Source organism: Penicillium maclennaniae (genome assembly GCF_028827695.1).
Source record: "Penicillium maclennaniae strain IBT 15551 chromosome Unknown utg000002l:1.0-2354659.0:1.0-2356205.0, whole genome shotgun sequence".
Classification (NCBI taxonomy): domain Eukaryota; kingdom Fungi; phylum Ascomycota; class Eurotiomycetes; order Eurotiales; family Aspergillaceae; genus Penicillium; species Penicillium maclennaniae.
The window spans coordinates 1,486,959-1,511,935 of NW_026623214.1; the positions used below are offsets into that span (position 1 = coordinate 1,486,959).

A 24,977-nucleotide genomic window follows, 5' to 3' on the forward strand; every position below is an offset into this window, starting at 1 on the left:
CCCCCCCACCCCCCCCGTGCTTTTACCCTTGGTTTTGACCATCGAATGTTCGGACCTCCGAACTTCCCAAATCCGCAACCACCGAAGATCTCCTCGGAAGAACGGTCGAGATGAACTAACTGGTGGAGCTAAGTCGAGATCGTCCAATTTAACTCCGACTTCGGGGTCCGACGAGCAAAACTCCTCATGTCCGCGTACCGTTGCGCAAAATCTTGCCAAGACCAACTATTAGGCTCAATTGCAGAGGCACTCGAAGACATTCAGTCATGTTCTTCTAAAGCGAATACCAAGGTACTTCTGATCGAACAAGTGCAACATTTGATTATTCTTGTGGTCGATCCCTGTGAGCTTTGTCTCTTTTTCTCAGCACTATGTTCGGCAATCGATTAGCCGACAAAGTGCCGACTCGGAGTGAGCAAGAAAAAGAGCCAAATGAGCTCGATCCAGCATTTCTCGTGAAGTGGGATCTTGATGACCCTATGAACCCTCAAAATTGGCCCGTCCGATACAAATGGTGGGTGACTTTCCAGCTGGGCATGCTCGCCCTGGCTGGCAGTCTCGGCTCTAGTATCATGACCCCGGCCGATAGCATCATCGCCAAGTATGTTGGTGTGAGCAGTGAAGTTTCTGTCTTGGACGTATCGCTTTATTTGTGAGTGTTTCCACGCAGTAATTGAATCTGAAGAAGTTTTGCTAATGAATCTAGACTTGGTTTTGTATGTGGTCCGATTATCTGGGCTCCGATCTCTGAAATTTGGGGACGAAGAGTCTCCATTCTTCCCGCTGTCTTCTGCCAAGCGCTCTTCGCTATCGGTACATCAAGAAGTACTAGTGCAGCCTCCATCTATGTCACACGCTTCTTTACCGGGTTTTTTGGTTCAGCACCGATCAGTAATGTCACAGCTGCCCTGGGTGATATGTGGAGTCGAGAGACTCGAGGTGTCGCAGTCAGCTTGTACGCGGTGGCAGTGAACGGTGGCCCATCTCTAGGACCCGTTATTGGCTCGGCAATTGTGACGAATCCGAGTCTCGACTGGCGCTGGACCGGATATATCTTGGCCATCTGGGTCTTTGTGACCTTTCTCCTGGGCGTTTTCTTCCTACCCGAGGTGTATCCTCTGGTTCTTCTCAAGAAAAAAGCCCAAGCTCTGCGGAAAGAGACAAAGGATATGCGCTATTATCATCCACATGAGCACATCAAACTCGATGTCCATTCAATCGTGACGAAGCAACTGTCTCGCCCGCTGGTCATGCTCTGCACCGAGGCCATCGTCACCTGCATTGCAGTATACGCATCTTTCGTATATGGTGTCATGTATCTCACATTGGAAGTATTCCCCATCGTTTTCGAGGAAATTCGCGATTGGGAACCTGTCGTTGCATCCCTTCCATTCTTGGCACTCTTGATCGGTGTGATATCTTCTGTGGGACTAAATATTTGGAATCAGTACCGCTATAACAGAATCGCGAAAGAAGCCAATGGAAGGTCCGTCCCAGAAGCCCGATTACCACCAATGGCTATCGGCGCGGTCTTCTTTGTTGTGGGAGCATTTTGGTTCGCATGGACGGCAGAACCGCCTCATCACTGGATCCTGCCTTGTCTGGCTGCGTTATTCATCGGTATCGGCTTCAACTGCATCTTTCAGCAGTGCCTTAACTTCCTCGTTGACGTTTACGGGATATATGCCGCGAGCTCCACAGCAGCGGTCACGTTCTTGCGAAGCATTATGGCAGCTGGGCTTCCTCTGGCGGCCAAGCCGATGATTAGAGCTTTAGGAGTTGGGCCTGGAGTATCAATTATTGGAGCTGTGGCTGCGGCCTTGCTGCCAATCCCATTTTTGTTCATGAAGTATGGTCCAAAACTGCGGAAGATGTCAAAGCTGACGCCGGAAGTTCCGAATTGAGAGGCTTGGTGAAGTGATTAAAAGTGAGCTCTTGCATACTTGTTTTATACCCGGTAGACACAATAGAGCATGTAGAAGATTCGATTCCGCTTATGTACATGTTGGGCGTCTCACAACCACTCATTGAAAGTTCATGTATGGTCTGGTACTGTCATGAGTAAAGCCCCTCCAGGATTTCTTTAGGCTTCTAGTGCTCCTGTTGACAGATCGGCCCTGACGTCGAGTGGGGAGAGCGGTAGGGGGGGTGGGTTATGAGACCGCGACGGCGCATCCATCTCAACGCTTGATTTTCCACCACTGAGATCATTGAGCTGAGCTCGAAGCCGACACGACTGCAAGCTTGAATGATCTCATTTGGTGGCCACCACAGTATTCTGGAATTCCGACGTGCCTGGTGGACAACAAAGATCCGCTTTTCCGGCACGGAAAAGTAACCCGGAAATCCGAAGCCCGGATAACGGATGAGTACACGCGCGGAGAGATCAACGAGGGAGAAAAACCATCGTGGGGTAATGAATATAAGGCCTATAGAACTGGTCCCTCCTCATTGTCATCCTTCAACAAACCAGAATTTGACAGATGGCTACCACAACCGAAACAGCCACAATGCTGCAAGTACTACCGTCTTTGTCCGCTGCAGACATCTCGGAGCGTCTACTGAATGGTACTCTACACGCCGGATACCCCGCAATCGAGAATTTTATGACAATAGATGGTCTCCTGAAGTCGCATGCTACTGAAAGCGATGATGCCCGAAGGCCGCTGATATGCTACCCCGTTCGTGGAGCGGCGGACTTTGAACAACACACTGCTGGTGACATCGACCGGTATACAGATGTGGCTGTCCGATATTATATGACAAAAGGCCTTCAGCCAGCTGTAAGAGCACAGTGATTCTGGATTGAAGCAATCTAACGACTGGATAGGACCCAACCTTGGATCAAGCGCCCGTCATCGGTCTTCTGGCAGGATCTAGCTTCGAGGTCATTTTGACATTCTTTGCCCTCAACCGCCTCGGATATGCTGTACTCTTCCTATCTACACGGCTCACAGCACCAGCCTATGCCCGACTGATGAACATGGCAAATTGCAACCAGCTCATTATCAAAGAACAGTTTGAACAAGTAGTAACCGACATTCGCACCGAGCGGCCTGGCTGTATCAGCTTTCCTGTGCTGCAACGAGAGAGCTGGTTCAACCGTCCAGCCAGCTCTCCTCGATTCCAGCGATCAAATGTAGACCCTAGTCGGGAGGGAAAGAAGATTGCTTGGATCTTGCACTCTTCCGGCAGCACGGGTTTCCCAAAACCGATCTTCTTGTCAAATCTCCAGACTCTCGCCAACTTCCGCAAAAGCTTCGGACTTCGACTCTTCAATATTAGTCCATTATTCCATTCTCATGCATTGATGGAAGTCGGTCGAGCGTTTTATACCCGTGCAACAATGTACTTGGGAAACCACTCTCTTCCCATCACATATCAAAACCTGTATGATGCGTTGCAGGTCGCCAAGCCCGAGCAAATCAGCGCCGTTCCATATGTTATCAAGTTACTGGCGGAGAAGCCAGCAGGCGTACAAGAGCTAACAAAAGCCAAGCTCGTCTTGTACGGCGGATCTAGCTGTCCCGATGATCTTGGTGACCGACTCGTCGCACAGGGTGTCAACCTTGTTGCGAACTACGGCGCTACCGAGACAGGCCAGATCATGACTTCCTTCAGATCACCTGGTGATACAGAGTGGCAGTATATGCGGCTTCATCGGCCTGTCGCAGACTTTACTCTCATGGATGAGATATCCCCGGAGGTCTTCGAATGCGTTGCGTTGGATGGTTTACCGAGCAAAGGACCTTCAAACTCGAAGCCACCTTTCAATGCGAAAAACCCGGAGAATAGTTTCCGCACCGCTGATTTGTTCACACGCCACCCGGACCCAAAGAAGAGCAATTACTACAAGTATCTCAGTCGACTTGATGACCGAATTACACTTGTCAATGGCGAGAAAGTGCTTCCCATACCAATTGAAGGTCGCGTCAGGGAGGAGGAGCTTGTGAGAGAGTGTGTTGTGTTTGGCTTTCAGCGTACTGTCCCTGGTGCATTGATCTTCAGAGCTGAGGGGAAGGCAACCGAAATGAACGACGACGAATTCTTGGAGACGATTTGGCCAGCTGTAGAAGCGGCAAACGCTCGCGCCGAGACCTTCTCCCGAATCCCGAAGGAATTAATTATCGTCAAAGGTGCTGATGTGAAGTACCCAGGCACCGACAAGGGAACTTTTATTCGTGCTCAGGTTTATCATCAATTTGAACAAGATATCAACGCAGCGTATGCCCGCTTTGAAGGCAGTGGGCAGAATAAGGGAAACCTTGTACTCAGCGTGTCGGAGCTGGAGGACTGGCTGCTCCAGAAGTTCAGCATGGAGCTGGGTATTACATTGCCCAGTGTTGATGCTGACGTCTTCTCAGCTGGTGTTGACAGCTTGCAGACCACGCAAATATGGCGGTATATTGTGCGCGATCTGGATCTCGGTGATCATGAAGTGAAGCTCTCTCAGAACATCGTCTTTGAGAAGGGGACCGTTCGCGCTCTCGCAAAACACCTTTACCAGCTACGCGCAGGCGAGGAACACGAAGAGGATGATGAAGTCCAAGTCATGCAGGAGATGATTGCACAATACTCACAATTTACCCAACACTTTCCCACTATCGCTAAACAACCCGAGCACGAGGTGGTCCTCGTCACCGGCGCGACAGGAAATCTTGGGGCTTTTATCGTTGCGGAGATTCTCAAGCGACCCTCAGTCTCAGAGGTCTGGGCACTTGTTCGTGCTCCTGGTCAAGTGGCCGCAGGCGCTCGCCTGTACAAATCTCTGTCTGATCGGAATATCAATCTTACAGAAGGCGAAGCCGCAAAGCTCCGCGCAATTCCTAGCGATCTTTCAAAGCCAAATCTAGGACTAGACAACTACATCCTCGAGCACCTCCTCACGTCTTTGACCTGCATCATACACAGCGCCTGGGCCGTCAACTTTAATCTCGGCGTGCGATCCTTTGAGCAGCAACACATTCGAGGAACATATAATCTGCTCAACCTCGGCCTTCGCTCGAAACTCCCTATCCCTGCAAGATTCTTTTTCTGCTCAAGCGTGAGCACAGCGAGCAACACTCCAAAGCCAGCGTCCATCCCCGAAGTAGCAATTGAGAATCTAAATCATGCTCAGACCACGGGCTATGGTCGTTCGAAGCTGGTGGCTGAGCATGTCACTCGCAACGCTATGCGTCAGACTGGTCTGCACGCCCGGGTTCTGAGAATTGGACAGCTGGGTGGTGATACCATTAGCGCACAATGGAATGAGACCGAAGCTGTGGCACTGATGTTTCGAAGTGCCTTGACAACTGGTGCACTTCCGGAGCTGAATGAGAGACCCAGTTGGTTGCCCGTCGATCAGTGTGCCCGGGCAGTCGCTGATATATCCATGGATGTTGCTATATCTGATGCCGACGTGGTCTATCATTTGGTCAATCCGCATACTTTTAGCTGGAAGGGTGATTTGCTGCCAGCTTTGAAGAAGAGCTCTGCTTTGTCCAACTTTGATGTCGTCTCACCCCAAGAATGGTTAAAGAGGTTGGCAGGCAGTGAGCAAGACCCGGAGAAGAATCCCAGCATCAAGCTCATTGACTTTTGGAGATCCAAGTATGAAACCCACGGGCCGAAACCAGCCACTGCGGATGAAAATGACGGCCTTGTTTTTGAGACTACCAGGACCGTTAACGATTGCCCGTCACTAGGCTTGGTGAAGGATCCTGTTGTGGAGGGGTTGGTTCAACGATACATTAAGACTTGGATGGAGCGATGGACAAATAAATAAATCGTAGATAGAGTCTAACTTGATGACTTTCAAATGTTTCTGTTTATCTAATTTCGATTTAACCTAATGCGCTCGAAGAACTTTGTCAATAATATCCGCGGCCCACAGACACTTCTCATCTTGGAATTTGGGAGTAATGATTTATACTGCGCAAGGCGCACCATCGACTTCATCAGGATGGTCTATCGCTTGTTAGGTAAGGAGTTTGACACATGGTGGAAAAGACTCACAATCAGGTTGCACATCATCACCAGTCTGCATTTTCTCAGGACCCAGCTCCTTGGACGCCTTCCCGAACGGAATGATACAGGCAGGATACTGCAAGCAAGTTAGGTTAGCCACATGTATTGAAGCAATCTGAGAAGGCGCTTACATCTAACAAATTCCACATCAGGGTGTAAGGTGGCCATCCATACGTGTCGAAAGCAGTCGCTGTGTTCTGCGACCCAGGAGCGATAACCATGTCCAGCTTCTGATCAACCCAAATCTGACACCAGGCATCACTAACCCTCGCTCGGGCTTCGTGCAGCTTCTGTATTTTCTCAAAAGTTTCCAATTCTGGGTCGACTGGCCAAGGTCCCGTGAACATTGGTGATTTGAATTTAGCAACCGAGGCTACAAGCGGCTCTTAGACGAAGTATTCAAACGAGAGGCGAGAGGCGAATGCCACGGATGTTCCCTCTCTGCTCTGGTTATCAAGCTTGACAATGCGATGGCCGGCCCGAGTGAGAAGTTCAACCGCACGATCTAAAGCACGCCTCACAGGCGGATGAAGAGGAAACCGCTTATCCTCAGCCAGGACCCCGATAGTCAAAGAGCCATTACGCTCCTTGATCGCACGAGGATTGCTATGCCACGGCACAGCCAAAGCAGTCTGGTCATATTGCCATGCCTCTCCTTCGCCAATGACAGTCTTCATGAAAAGTTGCAAATCGGCAACACTGTGCGCTAAAGGACCAGCAGCGGGCTTGAGCCCAGGCAATCCTTCCATTGCGCCGGAGACCTGCCCACCAAAGGGAACGCGATCTGCCGTTGGCTTGAACCCGTGGACTCCGCAACAGAGAGATGGAATACGGATTGAACCGGCGATGTCGGTACCAACACCGAGGATGGAGCCACGGAAAGCCACGAGGGCGCCTTCGCCACCACTGGAGCCACCGGCTGTCAGCGTCGTGTTGTGTGGGTTGAGAGTTCGGCCATAGATGATGTTCTCGGAATCAGCGGTCTGAAGTAGTCAGTCCTTGCATTGCAGGTAAATGTAGTGCGTACTTACCATCATGGTCTGAGGAATGTTTGTTTTGACGTATAACACCGCTCCTAACTCGAGTAGCATCTTCACGAGTCCTGAGTTCGTCGAGGCTGGTGGATGTTTCAAGAAAGAAACGTAACCCACAGTCGACTGTAAGAGGCGTGTAGCTCATCAGGTCATTAGGTCGACCCCTGGCCTGATGACCTGATGAGGTTAATTTAGTTATGCCCGGTGATTACTAGTAATTACTAGTAGTTTATACCTATCCTAAGGCCTTTAACCTTCTATCTTTATCTAGCACTAACTGACCTAGCCGGACTAAAGTTAATCCCACGGACTTAAGGGGCCACGATCTGCTTCGTGGTAGCTATACCCTTATAGCCCGATAGTTATGAGCCCGGATCTCGTTTCTCTTTGACTCACTTTGCGGTCTTATTTCTAAGACTAGTTCCTTCCCCTACTGTGGTCTTATATTCGATAGTTATAAGACTTGTGATCTAAAGCTATCGACGACTACCCTGTACCGATCTTATCCCGATAGCTATAAGCCTAGCTATCGCTCCTCTCTGATTTCCACTGCGGTCTTATCCTATAAGACTATTTTCTTCCTTTTCTGCGGTCTTATAATATAAGACTAGTGACTCCCCTTCGTTCCCCCTCGACGACCCTCGACGACCCTCTGATATCGACCTACGGCCTTATACCCGATAGTTATAAGGCTTAATCTTCTGCAAAGCTATCGACGACGTTCCTCCTCTCATATAGGTCTAGTCGACGGCCTACAGATAACCTTTCTCTCTTACTTCGATCTTATTTCGACCTTACTTCGACCTCACTTCGACCTCACTTCGACCTTACTTCGACCTTACTTCGACCTTACTTCGTCTTGACTTCGCTCTTACCTCTCTCTCACTGTGCCTTTACCTTCTTACCTATAATATCTGATATAAGTAAGATAGGCGTTACCTTATCTGACTTATCAGACTAGTATCTCTGGATTGGTCAAATTAAGTCCTATGCTATTACAAAAGGCGTATAGGACTATATTGACCCCGATAATCCAACAAAAAAGGATATTCCTTCGTATCCTATTTGTCCTAGGGTTACCGATATTAACCTTAGGGCCTTTACCGATAAAGAATTGACCACAAACGAGCGTAAAAGGTGGAGAGACAGACGAAGAGACTATAAGCTTGACCTTCGCGAATACAACCGTATTTCAGGTGCTATCTCCTAGATCTACCTTATCGTCTAATTATCGATCTCCTATTTCAGTAAGCTTATCATTTAGCACCTACCATCGGTCTATAAAGCCTTATTGTTGGAATATAAGGGGAAAGCTACCACGAAGCAGATCGTGGCCCCTTAAGTCCGTGGGATCAACCTTAGTCCGGCTGGATCATTCGGTGCCAGACAAAGGTGGAAGGTCAAAGGTCGTAGGATAGACTATAAGCAGATATAGCCTAAACGAAGGCAGAACCACAGTCCTAAGGATCAAAGGAAGAAGGTAGAGATAACTTTTGGAAAGTAGAACTCACTTGATTCTTTCTGCTAGAAAAGAAGGACATATTTATAGGCTAGAATAGCCTAGAAATGATGTCTAGAATGTCATACAAATAGTAGGCAGCAACATAATAAAGGTGGCAAAGAAGGGAACCGAAGAAAAGCCAAAAGAATGATGTCAAGGATCGACGGTTTAAGCCACCCCGAAAGCTTCCCCGCAGTATCTGGTTATGCATACCCAAAGGTGGACCATTTTATCCCTAACGGAAAGTGGTCCGCCTATCCTTGAGGGGACTGAGGGTCGAAGTCTGTTCACCGAGGTTCGAAGACCATGGTCGAAGTCCGCGGGCAAGATATGCCCGAAGGCACCTCCGAAGGAATGGACCATTCATGCCTGAAGACGGACCATTTACTTCTGAAGGAAAATGGTCCTGGCTATCATTCGGGTGAGGGCCGCGGACCAGAATCAGAAGTGGTCAAAATATTATTTTGATAGAAGGAAAAATCTGGTCACATGATTAATGCAATGCTGATCTTATATGTTGAATATAAGGATAGATCTTTCTATGTAGCATTGGTCTATATTCCAATACTTATAAACCCTTCAAAAGCGCTATACTCCAACCACTAAAGCCCGAAAGCGGTCTATTATCAAGAAATACCATTAAATACGCCGAATTCCACACTCTTTGACTATAGATATATAGATCTCGTAATACGAAAACACCTATATAGAAGCCGTCTAACTAGGTATCGGTGAAGTCTAATTAAGGACTAGACCACTTTTGGACTTCCTAGAAGGCCTATCCTCTATGTCTCCCTTCTTCGCCGAATATTGGCACAATAAGATTAATAGGCTTAAATCTATAGGCTAAATAGACTCTATCGACTTCTTTACCCTCACAAAGAAGTATAGGGATTCTATTAGGCTTATTCCGCCTAAACGAGCCTCTAATGTAATGCCACTTTTCGAGGACAATCAGACAAGGCCTAGGGCCAAGGCAAGAAGACCACCAAACTCTGCCTATGTAAAGGGGGTGTTAATGAGGGATATCATACATTCGATGATTGCCTTTATATAAACCTCTCTGTCAGACCCGAGGACTAGGAACCAGACAAATCAGTCCTAGACCGCTTTGAAGAAGCCTGCACACATTCAGGCTTCAAATATGTATATGAAAAGGTATTGGAATATAGACCAATGCTACATAGAAAGATCTATCCTTATATTCAACATATAAGACCAGATTGCATTGATCACGTGACCAATTTGAGGCCTTCTCTTTTCTTCTATCAAAATGATATTTTGACCACTTCTGATTCTGGTCCGCGGCCCTCCCCCGAACGATAGGCGGGACTATTTTCCTTCAAAGGTAAATGGTCCGCCTTCAGGCATAAATGGTCCGTTCCTTTGGGGGTGCCTTCGGGTATATCTTGCCTGCGGACTTCGACTATGGTCTTCGGACCTCGGTGAACAGACTTCGATCCTCGGTCCCCTTAAGGATAGGCGGACCACTTTCCCTTAGGGATAAAATAGAACCGCGGTTTCATAATAATTTTCGTGATTAAATCGCCAGATATAAGGTATTCGATGCCATCCAGATCGAAATAAAGCCTCCTCGCTAAAAATGACCCTTCTCCAGTCATCGACAGTCTAATTCTGACGGGCTAAAGCCTATGCGAGTCGTTTCGAACGGTGTATAGCAAGAATCGGAGGCTTCTGCGTAGCAGGATGCGTAACCATCCCACAAGCCTTAAGGGATCGGCGAAGCGTCTCTCCGCAGACCTTAAGGTCTAGACATATGCATATTTAGTGGATAGTCATACAGCGATGCTCAAAGGACGCCTAAATCCAGGAGATTACCTCATTAAGGCGCTTAGGGGTAAGCTTTGGGCGTCGGCCAGTCTTTTTCCTCTTCTGAGGCGTGATTTGTGTCGTATCGCAGGCATACCGAGCTTGGCGTTCGGAACAGCCTATTCGGGAGGCAATAGATGGATAGGTATAGCCTTCATCTCGTAATAGACGGCATTTCAGACGCTCATCGCGGGTAAGCTCCGCATGGCGAGCCATGGTTGAAGGAGGGAAGAATTCTAAATGGTCACGTATAGTAATAGAAAAAGGCGGTATGTAAGAATAAAGGTGGAGACCGACAATTGATCCTACGTAGCCCTGTAGTCTAGAAACAAAGATAAAACATATAATTACCTTCTAGGAGGTAGAATATTAAATAGTCGTAATCGTTTATACCAAAACGGGTATAAATAACAAATTAATAAGCGGATTATTAAGGCATAAACTAGGCCAAAATCAGGCAGAAATCTCTAAATCAGGCAGAATAAGGTGTCGATGGGTTGCCCATGCTCGGGCATAGGCATAGGCCTTCGACCCATGGACAACCCATGTCAATGTCTATCATCGACCCACTTCGCTTGGAATGAAATGCGCCGGTGCGTCCACATACCCGATTGGGATAGCTGCCGGGTACGCTGCACGATCATCATGGGACCAAACATTTCTCTATTCGGTTTCTATTCTATCCTATTTGCCGTTTATGCCTTGGCCATCACGTTCTCCGGCTTGATACCCGGGAAGTTTGTCAGATGGTACGCATCTATCCAGAGCTTCTCGCCTTCACAGATCATCACGCCGAGGCAGACCAGCCCGTTAAGCCAGTTATAAGGACCAGAGCCTGCTTCTAGTCTGAGGTGCGAGAAGAACTCAACGTCGCCTTGAGTCACGGTGTGCTGCGGTGGCTTTTCCGGGTCGGCTTCGACTTGCTTAGCGTACTCGGTTCCCGGGCCAGGACGGTACAAGCCATGGGCGCGGATGTAGATGTAGTGACCATCATTTGTGCTTGCAGTGTAGCGCGCGTCAAGTGTCATGGACTTTCCAAGTCAGTAATGGGATCAAGTGAATTGATCAGACTCGTTATCTTACATGAGTTCCCTTTACCACCGTCGCCCAGTCTACGCCACCAAGAGGTAAAATAGTAGCCTCGATACCAGGCCCCTTGATAGTACCGCTGAGAATATTGGCAATGCTCCGGATAATGCCTGAGTTGTGTGGCGCGCCGATGTTGATTTCCTCTTTGGCGATATCGCATTCGAGCCGATACAGGAAAGCTAGGGATGGCTGGCGCATCTGCGGGCCATGAGGGAAGATGCCGTTACGAGGAGAGGGAGCAGTAGACATTGTGAGATTTGGACTCGAAAATGAGGTTTGCTTGGTTTATAGCGGTTGATGGGACCGACGGTCCTTACAAATGGCATACTTATACGAAGGATACTCGTTGGTCTACAGCTGATTATGGAGCAGGCATTGGGGCTTAGTGAACCCGTAGCACGGACATTAAGACCCGATCGAAGATGCCAGGCAAGCTCCACTAGCTATCAATCAAAGGAGTGTTAACTCCAAGAGTTCTGTTAAGCGCGTATTTTGAAATGAGACTCGATGAGCCGATGGATGCGGAGATAAACATCCCCACACTTCTAAGGTCCAAAACAGCAGGTCGACCCCAACCAAATCTACTCTTCTAAAGTATGATTAGACTAATTTACAGAAACTAGGCACAAAAGCCGTAAAATAATAGATATACCAGATAGGAAAGTCCAACAGAGAATCCCGTATCGAAGATCTGATCGGTGTCCGCGGGCAGGTCCTCGACTGGAGCTATCCTAGTCTCCGCTGCTTTTATTGCTTTATCTGCTTGATCTATTCTCTCACACTTCTAATCGTCACAGCATATCAGCTCCAATTCCTTGCTCATCTTCTCTTCCCCATCTCGAAACTACACTCTGTTTTTTGCCGAAATGTCAATCGTCCAGGCCCAACTCAACAACCATGGCATTCCAGCTTCAGATCGTCAAAAAGCTCTAGATCGAGTGCATGCAGACCCCGGCATCCCTAAGGACGCCACAACCTCTTCCTTTTGGCTACAGGAGCCACACCCCCATTTTGACAACAAGTTCTCGACTCCCCTGCCCACTGAAGCGGATGTTTTGATCATCGGCTCGGGCGTCACAGCCGCATCAATCGCCCGCACTCTTCTCGAGAGCAGCACCCAGAACTCAAATCCATCTCACCCGAGAATTTTGATGCTTGAAGCTCGCCATATTTGCAGCGGTGCTACTGGCCGAAACGGTGGCCATATCCTTGAAAATGCAGACGAGTACGCCGATTTTGCAGATGAGTTTGGAGAGGACGCGGCGCGAAAGCTCATTCGGTTCAGACTTGCGCATTTGCGCGAGATGCTCGGTGTTGCGGAGGAACTTGGGCTGACAGAGATTGCCCAGGCTCGCAAAGTGCAATTTCTGAGTGCTTATTTCGGAGACGAGAACTGGAAATCCGCTAAAGAGCGGCTCGAACGGTTCAAGAAGGGCATGCCAGAGGAATCCAAGGAGTGGATAGCTTATGAGGGAGATGCAATTCCCGAAGTTCGTACATCTCTTCAATTTGGTATTTGGTTCTTTGGTTGACAGGCCATACAGGAATTCAAGCTTTCGCGCGCAAATGGTGTCATTGCAGGTCCTGCGGGTGCTTTGTGGCCCTACAAATTCGTGACGGGCGTTCTTTCTCGCCTGGTCTCCGATTACCCGTCCGAGTTCCAGGTTGCGGATCACACCCCAGTGACCGCAATTCACGACAACCGGGATACAGACCATAAATTTTCACTTGAAACTAACCGTGGGACTGTCCATGCTCGCCATGTCATTCATGGTACGAACGCACATGTCGGACATTTAGTCCCCGGCCTGCGAGGCCGCATTTTTCCCGTCCGCGGACAAATGTCCACCCAGACGCCTGGAGACAAATTCCCTCTACAAGGAGAGAAACACTCCTGGATCTTCAACTACGACCGTGGCTTCGATTATTTGACCCAGCTCCCAAGCGGCCAGATGATGTTCGGTGGCGGCTTCGCACAAGGTGAAAGCCTCGGCATCGCCGATATGGGCGTTCCAGCAGACAGCGAAATGAGTCTCGCGATTGACATCCACCTTTCCGGCGCCTTAAGCGCCGTCTTTGGTCGCGAGTCCTGGGGCCGTGTTCAAGGCAATCCTATTCAAGCAATGTGGACCGGCAACATGGGATTCAGCGCCGACGGGTTCCCCTGGGTGGGAGAGTTACCTAGTTCTCTCACACGTCGAAACAAAACCAGCGATAAGGCAGGTGAGGGTGCTGAGTGGGTGTGTGCGGCGTTTTGCGGCGAGGGAATGGTCCAGGCCTGGCTATCTGGGAAAGCCCTGGCTGCGATGCTGTTGATAAAAGATGGACATTCTGGGAAAGATCTGTCGTGGTTCCCAGAGCAGCTGCTCGTTACTGAGGAGCGCGTAAAAAATGCCGTGTTGCCTCATGTTGTCTCTGACTCACCGCAGCGGTATGCAAATCTGTAGATAGTTGAGTCACGGTTCGGTTGATTATGTTGTGTAATGTCGCATGCAACTTCTCAGCAGTTCTCTGTGGCCGGGCTGAACAGGCATCCATATTTACGGTTTGCAGCGATAATTGTCCTTTGGGATAATGGATCTTTGGTTAGGCTCCAAATCTAGTCATTGTCTCGGGATTCATTCAACCACAATATACGGAGCAGAATACAAGTGAAATGATTTGTCATAGCGTGCGGGAAACTGTATCATTTAGAAGACCAGGAGAAAACAACAAGACCCAAGTAGACAACATTTAAGCGGCTCACGAATTGGGGAAAACTCAAAGGGAAGGTTATACCTAGACTTCAGTCACAGTCCATAGCGATCAACTCAGCTGTTCTCGGGACGAGACAGTATGTCCCTGCGCGTCAACGAGGCTGTGATATTTCGTGGCCAGCTTCCGCCGAGAGTCTTTACCCCAAATAACCATCGGAATGATCAGACCCGTAATAGCCAGGCTGATGAATCCGCTCGCAATGAACATGTTCTGAATGCCATCCCTCTCCATCCATGGATTAATGGCGAATGGAATACCAATGCTCACAGCATTTCGGACAAATGAAATTCCCGTGAATGCGTCGCCAGTAATCTAGGGTCTCACGTTAGGCCCGGAATGCAATTTAAATGCCCTTGAGCGATTCAACTCACATCACGATAGCTATCAATTACCAGGGTTAAAACGGCATCACTGATAGCTCCTAGGCCGAACCCAAACATCGCACCACCCACACTGGGATACATCCAATGCATTCCCTACGAGTCGTAGCTTCATCAGTAAGATATCCCGCTGAGCAAGTAAGCAGGGTAATTTACGTGATACGTACCCTTTGGATGGTGGCTCCAAACATAATTAACCCACCCGCCATAATTAAAGCTGGGAGATGAAGAATATACAGACGCATCTCTGGCTCATAAAAGCCTTTGTTGCGTCTCGAAAAGAACTGGATCGACCAGTCGCCAAGCACACCACCGTAAACTGACCCGATCAAATTTCCAATGAACGGGCCAACGCTCATAAATCCAATTTGTTCAGGTGTGAAGTTATATGGGGGAAGGGGAAATACGAGAGAAAGCACACTGGCTGTGATCGTGAGCCAGACTACGCCGGCTGCGTATTGAAGGGCAGTGAACATGACTGCGGGAAAAGTTATAAGGACATCGAAGGGGCGGTAATAGTACGGCCAGATCGGTTCCGGGGTTGGAGTCAACAGGGCGAGGCGTTTGCGCCATGAGTTCATTGGGATCGTTAGGTCAATTTCGTGGTAGAACCTGCTGGGTTCGATGTCTGTGGTAATATTGGTCTGGCTCTGGACTGGGTCTTTGATGTCGTCGTCTTTGGATATGGGGATGTTATCGTCTGTGGCGGGAGTAATACCTTCGCGCCCTGAAATGACAGGAACAAATTTGGTCTCTTCGTAGAAAATTGCAAACAAGACCAGAAATATCGCATTGAAAATCCCCATTGTCTTGTAAGACCAGCGCCATCCTTGGCTTGTGGCCTGGGCGCCCGCTGCCATGGGTGTAAGAAAGCTCTGCGAGGGTGGTCAGCGTAAGCACTATCTTTTTTAGGGTAATTCCCATGAAAGCATGCTTGTGAGTCCGACGTACCCCGATCATAACCATGGTCATGTAGATAGCGTTTGTGGTGCCTCGATGGTGTACAAAAAATAAATCTGCAATCTATGTATGGTCAGAAGAGATCCAATGCTGGGCAGAAATCAGAGAACACATACTGTGATTTCGACAATGGTCTCGTTTGTTGCGCCCGCTAGACCTTGTAGTATATTGCAAATGTAGAGCTCAGCTAAGCTTGTGAGCCTCGTCGTCCAGAAAGTGGTCACCAGCATCAAAGCCGTGGAAACGATATAGACAGGTCTCCGGCCGTACTTTTTTGCAAATGGGATGAACAGCACGCAGCCCATGGCTAGCCCTACGAAGTTGACAGACATTGACTGCGTGAGCTGGCTGTAGGTAACATGAAGATCGACAGTCATCTGTTGCCAGAAGATCTGCTGGATGGAAAGACTAATTCAATCAGCATGGAGCATTTGACGCCTGGTTATAGCAAATCTTACGCAGTAAAGATGATAATGCTCATACCCATGACGATGGTGAAGTTGACCGACTTCCGTAAGGTGCTCCAGTTCTATTCCTTGAAGTTTCAGTCGCGGATCAACTGAATGCATTTATCAGGACAGTGCACAACGTACTAAGGGCTCATTCGGGTCATTTGTCGGCACTGGGTCAAGCATGACTACTTTCTTGCCATACAATTCCCCTCCACCATCTGATGAAAGTCAGCGATGTCTATACTTATCAATCATTCCTGGCTCCATACCCCGAATCAATCTGAAGGTACCAGGAGGCAGCGCGGTTCTTGCTCCGGCAGAAGGGTCGTTGCGAATGCTCGACATAGCTCTATTCAGACGTAGACAGGTTGAAATTGGCCCAAACGAGCTGTGAAGCGATAAGGTAACTGTGCAATCTAGAGGTGTGGACCAAATGAGAAGACCAAACTATGTTGAAACGAGGACCAGACTTTGATGTAGATGGAATGGTATAATCATGCAAGAACTAGGTGTTGGGCAAGGACAGGCCAGGTAGGGCTGCGAAAGCAGAAAAGTACTTAAAGTCCGATGAGAAAGTGGTAAGATCAAGTCCACGGGGATTTATCACTTTGTAAAATCGAAGCAAGAAAAGTGGCAATGGCTCAAGTGGTGAAACATGATGATATTTAATTTATATCTCGAAGTCCTGTTGCGACCAGCAGTCCACATGATAGAACGACATCACTTGCGCCACCAGGAGGACTATGAACCGCAAATGCCATGATAAGCCTTCAATTCGTCAGAAATATCTTTCCCCAGCGAAGTCAAATGCGGGGAGGAAAAGGAGTTCACAGATCGCGCCTCGCTACGACAGATTCAATCTGCGGGCGTCGGGCTCCCCTTTGGAGGATAGCGTGACGCCATAATAATGTATTGGGTACCAGGCTTGACTTTAGCCAAGGAGGCCGCAGTCAACTCGTATTATCTCTAGTCTCCATTCGTCGTCCGTGTTCTTCGGTAAACTAGTCCGTAATTGGTAGGTGGACGCACTTCTCCCCAGACATGTGGCTCACTATCGACCGGGTCGTCAACCGGAGGTTAAGATAGCAATGTGAGATTCAATGGATACAATTAGGCAGCATGTTATTGCAGAAAGAGTAAGTACTGCCGAAGATACATCAGTGTCCTACAACCTTGATAATCGATTAGCTCTGAGATTGTCAATATCCACGCCTAGCACTTGTGATGAGAATCAACCATGTCCAAGGGGAAAGCCACAGTATTCTTGGCACCTATTCATACAAGTTTGTACACTCTTCAATCAATTCAAATCAAATTGCATCTCGGCTAACAGATTCTGGAACAATAGATGCCTCTATCTCAGCAGTGGTCCGAACAGTCAACCTCGCCTTCTCAGGGGACAAGTCTTTCAATCCGCAAGTGTCGCTCAAATGGCACAAGACCATCTGAAAATGCCGTCTATATCAGAACATGAGGCATCTCCCGAGAAGGATTCTCACTTTTCTGTGACTCAAGACCCATACATCAACACTACAGATGCAGGCACGGTTGTGTTCCTACACCCGCCTACGGGACACCTCAGCTGGTCACTAAGTCGGGCACTCCTCACATGCAAACTTTGGCTGCTAGAGTTCTTTAACCCGGCTATTGATGAGGGTTGCAAAGAAAAAGTATTATCCAAGACCTTTCACAGAGTGAAGCTAATTTACCTTCCTTGTAGCGTGTGGAAATGCTCATGGCTGCGAATAAATCCGGTGCTCTGATTTTGCAGAATCAATACTCAGAGAAGAAATTGTGGTACCTTGAGGTCATCGCGGTGCATCCTGCATTACAATCACGCGGTCTAGGTGGAGGTGTGATGAGGTGGATTATGGAAAGTGTTGGGGATCAGCCCATATACTTGGAATGTACGGCACGGGGCAATGTTCCATTCTACGAGGCTTTCGGCTTTCGAGTCGTCGAAGAGGTAGAATTGATTGATGATGACGATGTCGAGAAGCTTGTTTACTGGGTTATGGTTCGGGCATAAGATGGAAATGGTCCTATGGATCGCGGAGGCAGCTGGAGTGACAGAAGGGTTTAGGTAGAATATGACACAGATGCAAGAATGCTTTTTTTTGGATCGGGCTTGATCACCGAGAAAACAAACCGCGTGATTAGCATTTCGTCTATAGAAGACCCATTTCAAGATCTTTGGACTGCGCCAGAGTATTGACATCCAGTGTAGGTTCGTTCCTCCGCCACATCTCCTCTAGTAATCCTAGGAGTATCCCGTCTTGCTTTGACGCCGAGGCACGATTGCGAATAACATCTTGCAACCGCGGGTTGCGATTCATCATTTCCACCTCAAGTCCGGTAATAAAAAAAGGGTAAAGAACAGCGTTGTTGATAAATATGTCTTCGGCCGGACGCTCGACACATGCAAGACGTAGAGCATCGAGGTTGGCCAGTATGCGCGAGACGAGGACAGTGGCATCTACAGGACACGTGCTCGACTGCCGCCACGCTGAGAAACTAGACAGCTCGCGACTTTGCCTGTAGTGCGTGCGTGATTTCGTATGGTCAAGATTCCCGCTAATCGGTGCGCTTCCCACAGATAACATTGTAAAAAGCTTCCCAGTTCGCCTGGCCAGTCCCAGAAGCTTTGTTCGGTTGTTTCCATGCCGATACCGGAAAATAAATCGACTAGGCTGCGGGGAAGCCCCGTCACAGGCTCAATGCCCTGCCGTGGTGCCGCGGGCCGGCAATACCGGCGCCAGATACCGATACAGGGGGTTTGACGACCAACGGCAAAGCAAGGCAAGTCCATGACCCCCATGACCTCAAGAAGATGCATGCGGAACTTGGAAGTGGTGGATGTGCGATGTGAATTGTCGAGACCGTGGCTTTGCAGGATGCTGTGCATGCCTTCTAAATGCATGGCCCAGGGCAACCCATGCATCAGCTGGCCATAGAGTCAGCACTTTAATGTAATAGGGGACATACGAAAAAGAACTGAAACCAAAATATCTGGGGTGACGCACACCAGTGCTACACAGCAGGAGACCCGCTGTCAGAGTCCCATCCGAAAGGGTCGTACTGCGGGCCAGTTCAGATCGGAACTCGCGGAGCGCAGCGTCGAAGTATTCGAAGAATAACGGTGTCTGTGAGGCTGACAGGGATAGTTGAAATGCGATACAGATCGGATACAATGCGCTAGATTCTTGACATAGCTGGGGTAGTCGTGGCTGGAGCATGCTTTCTTGTGCGGTGGTTGAGTGTAGTACATTGATACCGCGTCTCAAGACTGTTCTCTTTAGCTTAACATCCAAAACCATCAGTTTTAAGATATGGATCCACCTACATTCTTCAAATAACAGTTTGTCGTGCTCAGATGCTCCTGGATTCAGCGATGCTAAATCCATATCATGAAGCTCTACCAACAACGGATCAAGACCATGCAAGCACGAACTCGATGACTTCGCAGCCCGCTGCGCCTCAAGTCTCATCCGTTCTCGACTAAGATCCCTTCGTCGTCCCTTCGGCCTCGCCGGAACATTCTCATCAAGTGGTTTATCAGCGCCAGTGAATCGACCGCGCGATGCAATGTGCCACCACCCCATCGTAACCGCACTTCGTACCCCTCACAGTTCACACCCCGTTGCGCGCAGTTCTGACAGGTGGGGTGAGTATTATCGCATCGCCGCCGTCGACGCTTACAGGTCCAGCAGCCTTGATATGAGCGGGTCGACATTCCGAATACAGATGAAGGATCGCAGACAAGAGGGCGCCGGCTGGGTTAAGTAGGAGATGCGGGGGATGTGGACCCGAGTTGGTAACGCGTCCGACTTCCCGTTTCGGTTTGATAAAGAATTGAGCAAAAGAGAGCTATGGTTGGTGGTACATATAAATCTGGATCTATGAATTGGAAGGGAAGATAAAAAGTCTCTCAAATTGCGGCTGAGAGATGTCTTTCCAATCGCCTGTCTCTAAGTGCAGGATCACGATCCCTGGTCTCGGGAATGTGGATGGTCTCGAATATGCCAACGAAGTTCAGCAATTTTGTGGCATTCCATATGCATATCTGTCAAAGCGCTGGACTCGTTCGGTATTGAAGACATCATGGGAGAAAGGGCACCATGATGGGACTCGACTGGGGTAGGAATTGACCGCCCGACGAGAGTGAATCCTCTAAAAACATCAATAGTAATGATTGTCCGAGTCCAATTCTCGAAGGTGACGACTCGGATGACCTGGTCCCCGTTCCTCCAGCAGCTCATTTCTCCCATCCACGTCAAGTAGACGAGCTTTCTGGTCTGGTAATGAATATCGTGGTCCCTAGTGCCTTCAAGGACAATACCAAGCTACCAGTTTTTGTCTATGTCCACGGCGGCTCTCTCTTGTATGGCGGTGCCAACCTTCCAATTTTCGATGCTGTGAATCTCGTCTCCCACAGCATCTCAATTGGTCGCCCGATCATCAGCGTGAATTTCACCTATCGCGTCGGCATTGGCGGGTTCCTAGCCGGCGAGATGATCGCTCGCAGCTTGGAGCAAGACGGTTACCAAGGCAGTGGCAACTTCGGGTTCACCGACCAAAAAGTCGCCTTCGATTGGATACAGAAGTAGATCGGCTTCCTTGGAGGTGATATCCATAACGTTACAGCAGTGGGCGAGTCGGCCGGGGGCATCTCGATCAGCAACCAACTTCAATCAGCTCGCCCTCCTGTCTTCCACCGTGCTGTTTGCATGTCTGGCCTATCTGCTGCAATCCCGGCGTGGACGATGGCCCAACATGACTGTTTCTTTGAAGCAGTCTGCATCTATTTTAAGATTGACCCCGCGGCAATAGACGCTCTCGACATGCTCCGATCTGTCCCTCAACAAGAGCTCGCGAACGCAACGGCCGCGATTCAGGGTGTTCCATCCGGTACGGGGAATCCCTGTTTGGATGGCTGGTTCTATCTCCCGGAAGTAGATCCACGGAAAGTGATGCCGCCGCCCGCATGGCTGAAAGGACTTATGTTCGGCGATACCTACCACGAGGGAATCATCTTCCATCTGAACCTGCTCCTTCTCGAAGAAAATTACCAATCCATTCGAGAAGCCCTTCGCAGGCAAATTGGAGATGATACGCAGACAGACCACATCCTCAGAGCATATGGCATTACAGCAGACCTCTCACAAGATGATCTCTTCTCTCGAACAGAGCACATGTGTGGTGACGCTATCTTCAAGGTCCCTAACTACCTACTAGCCAACAAGTGTGCAGCTGAGAAGTTACCAAAAGACGCGTTATATTATTACCACTTCGATCAGCGATCTCGTCTGCCGAACGCATTAGAGGGTACAGCATATCATGCGCATGAATTGCTGTATCTGTTCGGTAATTTGAATAATGAGCTGAGTGAGAAGGAAACAGGCATGGTGAGGGATTTTTCAAGTGCTTGGATTCGGTTCGCGCACGGCTTGATGCCATGGGAGACTGATGGGGATCGCAGGTGGATGCTTTGGGGCCCAGATAGCAAGATGAAGGTTATGGGTGAAGAGGAGGATCAAGAAGTGCGTGATTATACCAGGATGAAGATGGTTTTAGGGCTTGAAGATAAGAACGGGAAGGTATGGGAGAGGTGGCTAGCTGGGGTAGATGCTCTAGTGAATAGGCGATCCTATCTTTTTGGCTAATGAAATGCTCGAATTAACGTAATCTACAATAAGCTCGCCACCCTATCCAATTTATCGTCTCTTTGCGTCACCTCCCACATTTAATTTCCTACTGTGCTACTAATTCGATCTAAGATGAGTAAGATTCTATCTAATAAAAACGTAGAATTGATAGATGAGAAGGTAGATCTAGGAAGTAGCACCTAGAATACGGTCGTATTCGCGAAGATTGAAGCTTCTGGTCTCTTCTTTTATATCTCTACCTTTTTCGCTTATTCAAAGTTAATTCTCTATCGATATAGACTTTAGGGGAATAGGATAAGAAGGAATACCTCTTCTCGTTAGAATACTAGGGGTTATAAAATCCCATGTACCTTTTATAAAATTGACTCAATTTAACTAATCTGGACATATTATTCTGATAACTTAGATAAGGTAATGCCTATCTTACCTACATTAGTTATCTTAAATATAAGGTAAAGGTAAAGTAAAAGAGAGGTAAGAGCAAAGCAATAATAAAGTAAGGGCAAAATATGGTCGAAGTAAAAGCGGAATAAGGTCGAAGTAAGATTAAGTACTTAGAGGAAGAAGGTCGTCTATAGGCCGTCGAATAGGCTAATAGGAGTTAAGAGCATACGAACAAGTTATAAAGCGTATTCATCTATTAGAATAAGAAGCAATAAATTTACGCGCTATAAAGTATAAAAAGATAAAAAAAAGAGGTGTTACCTAAACGGTAAATACAGCGCGATAAGGGCTTATTCGTTTATGAAGCCTTTAAGCAAGGCATTAGTCTACTAAGGGGATTAGAAGGCAGGAGGGTAGAATCTCACACGGTGATGCCCGTGCTCAACCCATAGACTAAAAGATTATAGCCAGATCTGTCGGTATAATAGATCGACTGCATCAGTATATTTACTAGGTTATAAGCCTCAGTTAGCACAAGAGTAGTCTTTGCAACGCCTACCTAGAGGGCTTTAGCGACCGGTAATTAAACTAATAGACGTCAATACGTATGAGATATCTGCAGGAAGCCTAGTTATAGGGCTTTCATATGTCCTGATGAGGGTTTAAAATAAATATAAAGGCGTTATAAACGCTTCATGAATAAAGAATAAGTAATTGGGGTGGCGAGCTTGCTGAGGATTACATTATATTTTTTCTCCATGAAATTGAATGCTGGAGTATACTCGTTCATGTATACCTCTTAATGATTCTGTCCAACGATTGACCTTCGACAGACTACAATGCATCCGAAACTTATTCGAAGATCCCAGTAAAGGCCGAGTTGTAAAGCGCCGATGTTGGAAACGGTCCGTGACGGTTCGGGCCCACCCGCCGGGTACGGATATACGAGCCTTTAAGGGTGGGCATTTACCCCTCATTACATTCTTTAAATATTTTACTTCACATCGAGTGGGACTAAATTTTTATGATTGCATCTGCTATCGAAAGCATCACTTTCCAAAGGTGCAGAACGGAGATCCTGCAACTTCATCAACCCGATCTATACCGCCACGTGATCGGCTGTACCGGTTCCCCGCCCGACAGAGGTCAACCCCGGGTCGGAGTCGGCGTCAATTCAGATAAAGTCTCAATTGAGTGATAAACCATCAATTGGTTTCAAGGAAAGCAATTTAGGAACCTCCCCGTGCATTTGGCGGCCACCTCACCTTTCAACGCAGCTTCATTCGGAAGCTAGCGAGATTCACTTGCTATATAAAAGCTCGCAAATCGGGTTCAAGATGACTACAAAGAACCCCTCATACCTCATCATTGGAGCCGGTGTCTTTGGTGTCTCGACAGCATACACCCTCATTCAAAAATATCCCAATGCCTCGGTGACTCTGGTAGACCGAGACGCATACGACGCCGATACCCGCGTGGCCGCATCCTGGGATTGGAACAAGGTTGTTCGCGCTGACTACGACGACAAGGTCTACTGCAGGTTAGCTCTTGAAGCTCAGGATATCTTCAAGTCCGATCCTCTATGGCAGCCTCATTTCCATCAGACCGGTGTCTACTGGACATGCCGCAGCGACTACGCCCAAAATGTGATCAACCACCATAAAGATCTTGGCCGGAATGACGATATCATCGCTCTGCCGGTCGTGGAGGCCCGGAAGCTATACGGTGGAATTTTCGACAATGCTGATTATACCGGTGTCAAGGAGGTTCTTATTAACAGAGCCAGTGGATGGGCCGCTGCTGGAGATTCTCTTCGCGCCGTTACGAAGAGATGTCTGCAATTAGGCGTGAAATATGTAGTTGCTGAGGTCGCTACCTTGGAATTCGATGGTCGTGGTTCGTGTACTGGTCTCAAGACAAAGTCTGGACAGATTCTGTCAGCGACGCATACTATCGTCGCCGCTGGTGCTTTCACGCCCACGTTGCTTGAGTGGAGCGCTGCGAAGAGCGGTAATCACGGTCTCCGAGCTGGAGAGCGAATTGTTGCCGCTGGTATCACAACAGGGATGGCGCAGCTCAAGAAGGAGCAATATGCGAAATTCAAAGACATGCCCGTTGGTTTCCAGGGCTATACGCCCGAGGAGGGTAGGACTTTTCCTGGCCTATTCGCATGGATGTCGCTGAATATAATTAGGCAAGCCTTTCATTGGTACTCTACCCCCTACCAAAGATGGAGAGCTCAAGTGGTGGGGCTCCAAGATTTTCACAAATACTCGTGAAGTGTTGCCCGGTCGCCACATATCTTCGCCTCCGCCTACGCACGACTACAACCAATGGAAGGTTCCTGGGCCTCTCAAGCAGGATATTGTGGAGGCACGAAATCTGTGGTACGGACCTGAGAGTGCGGATTGGGAAATGACGAAGCATCGAATCTGCTGGTGAGTACTCTGCCTCTCAGCAACACCGTAAGTTTCACAAAATCTGACATCTAACAGGGACGCATTCACTACAACCTCTGACTTTATCATTTCTCCTCATTCCGCTTCGAAGGGCCTCTATGTCGCGACATGTGGCTCCTTCCACGGATACAAATTCTTCCCCGTGCTCGGCAAATACATCACACAAATGCTCGAGGGTGAGTTGGAGCCAGAACTTGTAGAGAAGTGGGCATGGGATCGTCAGCGTCCTGATTCTTCCCAAAACGTGGAGTATCCTAATTCGGAGATGAAGCACCTTCTTCAGCCTGCCGCAAAGTTGTAGTCGAGGATAGAAGGGGTCTCGGCGATGGACTTTGCATAGTCAGTATATTCGCATAACGTAATTTATATATCACGATGACTCGGAAATCTGTTAGAAAATTTCACAAATAGAACGAAAAAGAAATTCCCTTATCAAGCGTGGATGAGGTCAACCAG

General features: G+C 48.4%; 12 protein-coding genes across 12 annotated transcripts; 6 read left to right on the forward strand and 6 right to left on the reverse strand.

Moving 5' to 3' along the window:
- Positions 1–371: 371 nt before the first annotated feature.
- On the forward strand, positions 372–1,904 carry N7477_001787 (MFS transporter; the record flags this gene model as incomplete). The annotated part of the gene is made up of 2 exons (XM_056963450.1): positions 372–652; positions 707–1,904. 2 exons carry the CDS (start codon positions 372–374, stop codon positions 1,902–1,904), a joined length of 1,479 nt encoding a protein of 492 aa, XP_056826369.1.
- A 579-nt stretch (positions 1,905–2,483) lies between these two features.
- N7477_001788 (putative NRPS-like enzyme) lies at positions 2,484–5,767 on the forward strand (the record flags this gene model as incomplete). The annotated part of the gene is made up of 2 exons (XM_056963451.1): positions 2,484–2,783; positions 2,831–5,767. 2 exons carry the CDS (start codon positions 2,484–2,486, stop codon positions 5,765–5,767), a joined length of 3,237 nt encoding a protein of 1,078 aa, XP_056826370.1.
- Positions 5,768–5,908: 141 nt separating this feature from the next.
- Positions 5,909–6,356, reverse strand: N7477_001789 (amidase; the record flags this gene model as incomplete). Its single annotated transcript, XM_056963452.1, has 3 exons — positions 5,909–5,949; positions 5,998–6,085; positions 6,141–6,356. The coding sequence occupies 3 exons, from the start codon at positions 6,354–6,356 to the stop codon at positions 5,909–5,911; spliced, it is 345 nt and encodes a 114-aa protein (XP_056826371.1).
- Positions 6,357–6,395: 39 nt separating this feature from the next.
- On the reverse strand, positions 6,396–7,100 carry N7477_001790 (uncharacterized protein; the record flags this gene model as incomplete). The annotated part of the gene is made up of 2 exons (XM_056963453.1): positions 6,396–6,992; positions 7,041–7,100. 2 exons carry the CDS (start codon positions 7,098–7,100, stop codon positions 6,396–6,398), a joined length of 657 nt encoding a protein of 218 aa, XP_056826372.1.
- Positions 7,101–10,365: 3,265 nt separating this feature from the next.
- On the reverse strand, positions 10,366–10,590 carry N7477_001791 (uncharacterized protein; the record flags this gene model as incomplete). The annotated part of the gene is made up of 1 exon (XM_056963454.1): positions 10,366–10,590. One exon carries the CDS (start codon positions 10,588–10,590, stop codon positions 10,366–10,368), a length of 225 nt encoding a protein of 74 aa, XP_056826373.1.
- Positions 10,591–11,069: 479 nt separating this feature from the next.
- On the reverse strand, positions 11,070–11,712 carry N7477_001792 (DUF3237 domain-containing protein; the record flags this gene model as incomplete). Its single annotated transcript, XM_056963455.1, has 2 exons — positions 11,070–11,405; positions 11,458–11,712. 2 exons carry the CDS (start codon positions 11,710–11,712, stop codon positions 11,070–11,072), a joined length of 591 nt encoding a protein of 196 aa, XP_056826374.1.
- A 617-nt stretch (positions 11,713–12,329) lies between these two features.
- Positions 12,330–13,910, forward strand: N7477_001793 (NAD(P)/FAD-dependent oxidoreductase; the record flags this gene model as incomplete). Its single annotated transcript, XM_056963456.1, has 2 exons — positions 12,330–12,953; positions 13,008–13,910. The coding sequence occupies 2 exons, from the start codon at positions 12,330–12,332 to the stop codon at positions 13,908–13,910; spliced, it is 1,527 nt and encodes a 508-aa protein (XP_056826375.1).
- A 358-nt stretch (positions 13,911–14,268) lies between these two features.
- N7477_001794 (putative MFS transporter) lies at positions 14,269–16,357 on the reverse strand (the record flags this gene model as incomplete). The annotated part of the gene is made up of 8 exons (XM_056963457.1): positions 14,269–14,532; positions 14,592–14,696; positions 14,768–15,475; positions 15,552–15,623; positions 15,677–15,968; positions 16,019–16,089; positions 16,154–16,230; positions 16,282–16,357. The coding sequence occupies 8 exons, from the start codon at positions 16,355–16,357 to the stop codon at positions 14,269–14,271; spliced, it is 1,665 nt and encodes a 554-aa protein (XP_056826376.1).
- A 1,384-nt stretch (positions 16,358–17,741) lies between these two features.
- Positions 17,742–18,041, forward strand: N7477_001795 (GNAT family N-acetyltransferase; the record flags this gene model as incomplete). Its single annotated transcript, XM_056963458.1, has 1 exon — positions 17,742–18,041. The coding sequence occupies one exon, from the start codon at positions 17,742–17,744 to the stop codon at positions 18,039–18,041; it is 300 nt and encodes a 99-aa protein (XP_056826377.1).
- A 139-nt stretch (positions 18,042–18,180) lies between these two features.
- Positions 18,181–19,614, reverse strand: N7477_001796 (uncharacterized protein; the record flags this gene model as incomplete). Its single annotated transcript, XM_056963459.1, has 4 exons — positions 18,181–18,547; positions 18,607–18,956; positions 19,036–19,298; positions 19,356–19,614. The coding sequence occupies 4 exons, from the start codon at positions 19,612–19,614 to the stop codon at positions 18,181–18,183; spliced, it is 1,239 nt and encodes a 412-aa protein (XP_056826378.1).
- Positions 19,615–19,958: 344 nt separating this feature from the next.
- Positions 19,959–21,675, forward strand: N7477_001797 (uncharacterized protein; the record flags this gene model as incomplete). Its single annotated transcript, XM_056963460.1, has 3 exons — positions 19,959–20,149; positions 20,199–20,551; positions 20,657–21,675. The coding sequence occupies 3 exons, from the start codon at positions 19,959–19,961 to the stop codon at positions 21,673–21,675; spliced, it is 1,563 nt and encodes a 520-aa protein (XP_056826379.1).
- A 1,724-nt stretch (positions 21,676–23,399) lies between these two features.
- Positions 23,400–24,822, forward strand: N7477_001798 (NAD(P)/FAD-dependent oxidoreductase; the record flags this gene model as incomplete). The annotated part of the gene is made up of 3 exons (XM_056963461.1): positions 23,400–24,207; positions 24,257–24,500; positions 24,558–24,822. The coding sequence occupies 3 exons, from the start codon at positions 23,400–23,402 to the stop codon at positions 24,820–24,822; spliced, it is 1,317 nt and encodes a 438-aa protein (XP_056826380.1).
- Between the last annotated feature and the right edge of the window lie 155 nt (positions 24,823–24,977).